This window comes from Trachinotus anak, unplaced genomic scaffold, assembly GCF_046630095.1.
Source record: "Trachinotus anak isolate AG129_WGS33_773 ecotype Australia unplaced genomic scaffold, CSIRO_AGI_Tana_v1 ptg000005l, whole genome shotgun sequence".
Taxonomy (NCBI): domain Eukaryota; kingdom Metazoa; phylum Chordata; class Actinopteri; order Carangiformes; family Carangidae; genus Trachinotus; species Trachinotus anak.
In genome coordinates, this window is record NW_027273856.1 from 11,920,031 (window position 1) to 11,928,103 (window position 8,073).

Consider the following 8,073-nt stretch of genomic DNA (forward strand, 5'->3'; position numbering starts at 1 on the left):
ACTACTGTTCAGTTGTGCGTTTTTGGTGAAGCTTTTGAGTTTTTGACGTCGGCAGATATCAAACAGTAATCTTAGGATACAGTCAGCTTAACCTTTATATTATGTTAAGGGTCAATTTGACCCGTTTCAGTTTTTGTGTTGACCAAAGTACTGGTTATCCTTTCTTGTTCTTCATGAAATTTTGTTACTTTCCTCATCTAGGGTCATGAACTGGTATGTAAAATCTGGACACTCTGATGTGTCGTGGGATGTCTGTGCAGAGTTTGTACACAAAGATGATGTTGCGGGTCATTTTGACCCGGACACTTTAATGTGGGTATATAGCTGTTCAGATCCAGAATAAACATGTTTCTTTGATGTTCTTTATTTTGACTGCCCAATTATTTGTTATTATTATTTGACTGCTTTTGAAGAGACCCAGGTGTGTGTAGAGGAGGACCTTACTCTCACTTGTCCTTGTCACTGTTCTCATGTCATCTCTTTGACATACACACCAAAAATGAGCTCCAGAAGGTTTACAGCTGAAGAAACTGTATCACAGGTATTGAACTGGGATAGTGATGCAGAGGAAGAGATTTCAGAGACAGAGGATCTTTCAGAGACTGAGGACAATGTTATTGATGATCCAGATTGTCAATTTTCCTACGATGAGGAGGATTCAGAGGACGAGTCTGTCATTCTTTCTCCATCAGATGAAAACCAAGGAATGCAGCAATCATCATCCACAGAGGGGACATGGGCATCTAAAGATGGTAATGTAAAATGGTCAACATCACCACACCAAAGCCGGGGCAGACTGTCATCCTCCAATGTGATCAAAATGACTCCTGGTCCTACAAGATTTGCTGTCACACGAGTTGATGATATTCAGTCAGCATTTCAGCTCTTCATATCCCCACCAATAGAGAGGATTATACTGGACATGACCAACTTGGAGGGGAGGCGTGTATTTCAAGAGAAATGGAAGCCACTGGATCAGACTGACTTGCATGCTTACATTGGAATTCTGGTATTAGCTGGAGTGTACAGGTCAAAGGGAGAAGCAACTGCAAGTTTATGGAATGAAGAGAATGGAAGGCCAATCTTTCGAGCTACAATGTCTCTGGAGAAATTTCATATAATATCTCGTGTGATCCGATTTGACAATCGCGACACCAGAGCTGGTCGACGTGAAAGAGACAAACTAGCTGCGATCAGGGATGTATGGGATAAATGGGTTGAAATTCTACCTTTGTTGTACAATCCTGGTCCCCATGTTACGGTAGATGAGCGCCTTGTTCCATTCAGGGGGCGCTGTCCTTTCCGACAGTACATGCCCAACAAGCCTGCCAAATATGGCATCAAAATATGGGCAGCCTGTGATGCAAAATCCAGCTATGCATGGAATATGCAAGTATATACTGGAAAGCTACCTGGAGAAGCATCTGAGAAGAATCAGGGGATGCGTGTGGTGTTGGAGATGAGTCAAGGGCTGCAAGGTCATAACATCACATGTGACAACTTCTTTACATCCTACCGCCTTGGAGATGAACTTCAGAAGAGAAAGCTGACTATGTTGGGAACAGTCAGAAGAAATAAGCCAGAACTTCCCACTGAAATTCTGAAGATGAAGGGCAGACCTCTGCATTCCTCAATATTTGCTTTCACTGAGAAAGCAACAGTTGTTTCATACTGCCCAAAAAGAAACAAGAATGTGCTTGTCATGAGCACAATGCACACTGATGCATCTCTGAGCACAAGAGAAGACAGGAAGCCACAAATGATCCTGGACTACAACTCCACCAAAGGAGGAGTTGACAATCTGGACAAAGTCACAGCAACATACAGCTGCCAGCGCAAGACTGCTCGTTGGCCCTTGGTGATTTTCTACAACATTGTGGACGTGTCTGCTTACAATGCCTATGTCCTGTGGACTGAAATCAACCAGCAATGGAATGCCAGCAAATTGTACCGACGTCGGCTTTTCCTGGAAGAACTCGGCAAAGCACTCATCACTCCCGAGATCCAGAGGCGAGCCAGGCCACCTCAATCCGCCGCAGCTGCACCTGTCATTGAAAAGGTCAAGCTCAGGTCATCTGACCAATCTGCAATGGATCCAGTGGATACAGGTGTAAAGAAACGAAAAAGATGCCAGGTCTGTCCCTCCCGAGAGGACAATAAAACAAGTACCTCTTGTGTGAAATGCAAGAATTACATCTGCAGAAAGCACACAGTTACATTCTGTCCATCATGTGGAGAACATTGATACCGTTGAACACTGAAAATCTGAGAAAATGGGGCAAGTTAAATGGAAAAAAAGTGTTTGTGAGGAGGGAAAAACTTTAACTGAATAGTTCTTAAATATAGTGTTGGTATTAAAATGCATCGTATGTCTCTTTTCTAAATGTTGATATAATCTAAAACAAAGTTGTTATTGGTTAACCTGTTTTTTTGACTGTTTTGAGTGGATTTATACAGTACGGGTCAAAATGACCCACAACATAATCAATGTAATTTTTTTTCAACATATTATAAGGGTTAAAATGACTCAGATGAGTGAATACAGTTCAGTTGTGCGTTTTTGGTGAAGCTTTTGAGTTTTTGACGTCGGCAGATATCAAACAGTAATCTTAGGATACAGTCAGCTTAAAATGACTCAGATGAGTGAATACAGTTCAGTTGTGCGTTTTTGGTGAAGCTTTTGAGTTTTTGACGTCGGCAGATATCAAACAGTAATCTTAGGATACAGTCATCTTAAAATGACTGAATGTGAGTGAATACTGTTCAGTTGTGCGTTTTTGGTGAAGCTTTTGAGTTTTTGACGTCGGCAGATATCAAACAGTAATCTTAGGATACAGTCAGCTTAAAATGACTCAGATGAGTGACTACTGTTCAGTTGTGCGTTTTTGGTGAAGCTTTTGAGTTTTTGACGTCGGCAGATATCAAACAGTAATCTTAGGATACAGTCAGCTTAAAATGACTGAATGTGAGTGAATACTGTTCAGTTGTGCGTTTTTGGTGAAGCTTTTGAGTTTTTGATGTCGGCAGATATCAAACAGTAATCTTAGGATACAGTCAGCTTAAAATGACTCAGATGAGTGAATACAGTTCAGTTGTGCGTTTTTGGTGAAGCTTTTGAGTTTTTGACGTCGGCAGATAGCAAACAGTAATCTTAGGATACAGTCATCTTAAAATGACTCAGATGAGTGAATACAGTTCAGTTGTGCGTTTTTGGTGAAGCTTTTGAGTTTTTGACGTCGGCAGATATCAAACAGTAATCTTAGGATACAGTCATCTTAAAATGACTCAGATGAGTGACTACTGTTCAGTTGTGCGTTTTTGGTGAAGCTTTTGAGTTTTTGACGTCGGCAGATATCAAACAGTAATCTTAGGATACAGTCATCTTAAAATGACTCAGATGAGTGAATACAGTTCAGTTGTGCGTTTTTGGTGAAGCTTTTGAGTTTTTGACATCACAGATATCAAACAGTAATCTTAGGATACAGTCAGCTTAAAATGACTGAATGTGAGTGAATACTGTTCAGTTGTGCGTTTTTGGTGAAGCTTTTGAGTTTTTGACGTCGGCAGATATCAAACAGTAATCTTAGGATACAGTCACCTTAAAATGACTCAGATGAGTGAATACAGTTCAGTTGTGCGTTTTTGGTGAAGCTTTTGAGTTTTTGACGTCGGCAGATATCAAACAGTAATCTTAGGATACAGTCAGCTTAAAATGACTCAGATGAGTGAATACAGTTCAGTTGTGCGTTTTTGGTGAAGCTTTTGAGTTTTTGACGTCGGCAGATATCAAACAGTAATCTTAGGATACAGTCACCTTAAAATGACTCAGATGAGTGAATACAGTTCAGTTGTGCGTTTTTGGTGAAGCTTTTGAGTTTTTGACGTCGGCAGATATCAAACAGTAATCTTAGGATACAGTCATCTTAAAATGACTCAGATGAGTGAATACAGTTCAGTTGTGCGTTTTTGGTGAAGCTTTTGAGTTTTTGACGTCGGCAGATATCAAACAGTAATCTTAGGATACAGTCATCTTAAAATGACTGAATGTGAGTGAATACTGTTCAGTTGTGCGTTTTTGGTGAAGCTTTTGAGTTTTTGACGTCGGCAGATATCAAACAGTAATCTTAGGATACAGTCAGCTTAAAATGACTCAGATGAGTGACTACTGTTCAGTTGTGCGTTTTTGGTGAAGCTTTTGAGTTTTTGACGTCGGCAGATATCAAACAGTAATCTTAGGATACAGTCAGCTTAAAATGACTGAATGTGAGTGAATACTGTTCAGTTGTGCGTTTTTGGTGAAGCTTTTGAGTTTTTGATGTCGGCAGATATCAAACAGTAATCTTAGGATACAGTCAGCTTAAAATGACTCAGATGAGTGAATACTGTTCAGTTGTGCGTTTTTGGTGAAGCTTTTGAGTTTTTGACATCACAGATATCAAACAGTAATCTTAGGATACAGTCAGCTTAAAATGACTGAATGTGAGTGAATACTGTTCAGTTGTGCGTTTTTGGTGAAGCTTTTGAGTTTTTGACGTCGGCAGATATCAAACAGTAATCTTAGGATACAGTCAGCTTAAAATGACTGAATGTGAGTGAATACTGTTCAGTTGTGCGTTTTTGGTGAAGCTTTTGAGTTTTTGACGTCGGCAGATATCAAACAGTAATCTTAGGATACAGTCACCTTAAAATGACTCAGATGAGTGAATACTGTTCAGTTGTGCGTTTTTGGTGAAGCTTTTGAGTTTTTGACGTCGACAGATATCAAACAGTAATCTTAGGATACAGTCATCTTAAAATGACTCAGATGAGTGAATACAGTTCAGTTGTGCGTTTTTGGTGAAGCTTTTGAGTTTTTGATGTCGGCAGATATCAAACAGTAATCTTAGGATACAGTCATCTTAAAATGACTCAGATGAGTGAATACAGTTCAGTTGTGCGTTTTTGGTGAAGCTTTTGAGTTTTTGACGTCGGCAGATATCAAACAGTAATCTTAGGATACAGTCAGCTTAAAATGACTCAGATGAGTGACTACTGTTCAGTTGTGCGTTTTTGGTGAAGCTTTTGAGTTTTTGATGTCGGCAGATATCAAACAGTAATCTTAGGATACAGTCAGCTTAAAATGACTGAATGTGAGTGAATACTGTTCAGTTGTGCGTTTTTGGGGAAGCTTTTGAGTTTTTGACATCACAGATATCAAACAGTAATCTTAGGATACAGTCAGCTTAAAATGACTCAGATGAGTGACTACTGTTCAGTTGTGCGTTTTTGGTGAAGCTTTTGAGTTTTTGACGTCGGCAGATATCAAACAGTAATCTTAGGATACAGTCATCTTAAAATGACTCAGATGAGTGAATACTGTTCAGTTGTGCGTTTTTGGTGAAGCTTTTGAGTTTTTGACGTCGGCAGATATCAAACAGTAATCTTAGGATACAGTCAGCTTAAAATGACTCAGATGAGTGACTACTGTTCAGTTGTGCGTTTTTGGTGAAGCTTTTGAGTTTTTGACGTCGGCAGATATCAAACAGTAATCTTAGGATACAGTCATCTTAAAATGACTCAGATGAGTGAATACAGTTCAGTTGTGCGTTTTTGGTGAAGCTTTTGAGTTTTTGACGTCGGCAGATATCAAACAGTAATCTTAGGATACAGTCAGCTTAAAATGACTGAATGTGAGTGAATACTGTTCAGTTGTGCGTTTTTGGTGAAGCTTTTGATTTTTTGATGTCGGCAGATATCAAACAGTAATCTTAGGATACAGTCAGCTTAAAATGACTGAATGTGAGTGAATACTGTTCAGTTGTGCGTTTTTGGGGAAGCTTTTGAGTTTTTGACATCACAGATATCAAACAGTAATCTTAGGATACAGTCAGCTTAAAATGACTCAGATGAGTGAATACAGTTCAGTTGTGCGTTTTTGGTGAAGCTTTTGAGTTTTTGACGTCGGCAGATATCAAACAGTAATCTTAGGATACAGTCATCTTAAAATGACTGAATGTGAGTGAATACTGTTCAGTTGTGCGTTTTTGGTGAAGCTTTTGAGTTTTTGATGTCGGCAGATATCAAACAGTAATCTTAGGATACAGTCAGCTTAAAATGACTCAGATGAGTGAATACAGTTCAGTTGTGCGTTTTTGGTGAAGCTTTTGAGTTTTTGATGTCGGCAGATATCAAACAGTAATCTTAGGATACAGTCAGCTTAAAATGACTCAGATGAGTGAATACTGTTCAGTTGTGCGTTTTTGGTGAAGCTTTTGAGTTTTTGACGTCGGCAGATATCAAACAGTAATCTTAGGATACAGTCATCTTAAAATGACTGAATGTGAGTGAATACAGTTCAGTGGTGCGTTTTTGGTGAAGCTTTTGAGTTTTTGATGTCGGCAGATATCAAACAGTAATCTTAGGATACAGTCAGCTTAAAATGACTGAATGTGAGTGAATACTGTTCAGTTGTGCGTTTTTGGTGAAGCTTTTGAGTTTTTGACGTCGGCAGATATCAAACAGTAATCTTAGGATACAGTCACCTTAAAATGACTCAGATGAGTGAATACAGTTCAGTTGTGCGTTTTTGGTGAAGCTTTTGAGTTTTTGACGTCGGCAGATATCAAACAGTAATCTTAGGATACAGTCAGCTTAAAATGACTCAGATGAGTGAATACAGTTCAGTTGTGCGTTTTTGGTGAAGCTTTTGAGTTTTTGACGTCGGCAGATATCAAACAGTAATCTTAGGATACAGTCACCTTAAAATGACTCAGATGAGTGAATACAGTTCAGTTGTGCGTTTTTGGTGAAGCTTTTGAGTTTTTGACGTCGGCAGATATCAAACAGTAATCTTAGGATACAGTCATCTTAAAATGACTCAGATGAGTGAATACAGTTCAGTTGTGCGTTTTTGGTGAAGCTTTTGAGTTTTTGACGTCGGCAGATATCAAACAGTAATCTTAGGATACAGTCATCTTAAAATGACTGAATGTGAGTGAATACTGTTCAGTTGTGCGTTTTTGGTGAAGCTTTTGAGTTTTTGACGTCGGCAGATATCAAACAGTAATCTTAGGATACAGTCAGCTTAAAATGACTCAGATGAGTGACTACTGTTCAGTTGTGCGTTTTTGGTGAAGCTTTTGAGTTTTTGACGTCGGCAGATATCAAACAGTAATCTTAGGATACAGTCAGCTTAAAATGACTGAATGTGAGTGAATACTGTTCAGTTGTGCGTTTTTGGTGAAGCTTTTGAGTTTTTGATGTCGGCAGATATCAAACAGTAATCTTAGGATACAGTCAGCTTAAAATGACTCAGATGAGTGAATACTGTTCAGTTGTGCGTTTTTGGTGAAGCTTTTGAGTTTTTGACATCACAGATATCAAACAGTAATCTTAGGATACAGTCAGCTTAAAATGACTGAATGTGAGTGAATACTGTTCAGTTGTGCGTTTTTGGTGAAGCTTTTGAGTTTTTGACGTCGGCAGATATCAAACAGTAATCTTAGGATACAGTCAGCTTAAAATGACTGAATGTGAGTGAATACTGTTCAGTTGTGCGTTTTTGGTGAAGCTTTTGAGTTTTTGACGTCGGCAGATATCAAACAGTAATCTTAGGATACAGTCACCTTAAAATGACTCAGATGAGTGAATACTGTTCAGTTGTGCGTTTTTGGTGAAGCTTTTGAGTTTTTGACGTCGACAGATATCAAACAGTAATCTTAGGATACAGTCATCTTAAAATGACTCAGATGAGTGAATACAGTTCAGTTGTGCGTTTTTGGTGAAGCTTTTGAGTTTTTGATGTCGGCAGATATCAAACAGTAATCTTAGGATACAGTCATCTTAAAATGACTCAGATGAGTGAATACAGTTCAGTTGTGCGTTTTTGGTGAAGCTTTTGAGTTTTTGACGTCGGCAGATATCAAACAGTAATCTTAGGATACAGTCAGCTTAAAATGACTCAGATGAGTGACTACTGTTCAGTTGTGCGTTTTTGGTGAAGCTTTTGAGTTTTTGATGTCGGCAGATATCAAACAGTAATCTTAGGATACAGTCAGCTTAAAATGACTGAATGTGAGTGAATACTGTTCAGTT

At 38.9% G+C, this 8,073-nt stretch overlaps 1 protein-coding gene across 1 annotated transcript; it reads left to right on the forward strand.

Moving 5' to 3' along the window:
* Positions 1–206: 206 nt before the first annotated feature.
* On the forward strand, positions 207–2,515 carry LOC139621250 (piggyBac transposable element-derived protein 4-like). Its single transcript, XM_071477550.1, has one exon. The coding sequence runs from the start codon at positions 500–502 to the stop codon at positions 2,243–2,245; it is 1,746 nt and encodes a 581-aa protein (XP_071333651.1). The 5' UTR covers positions 207–499; the 3' UTR covers positions 2,246–2,515.
* The last annotated feature ends 5,558 nt before the right edge of the window (positions 2,516–8,073 follow it).

Coding starts and splice junctions, on each gene's coding strand:
- LOC139621250 (XM_071477550.1), top strand. CDS start 500: ATGAGCTCCAGAAGGTTTACAGCTGAAGAAACTGTATCACAGGTATTG.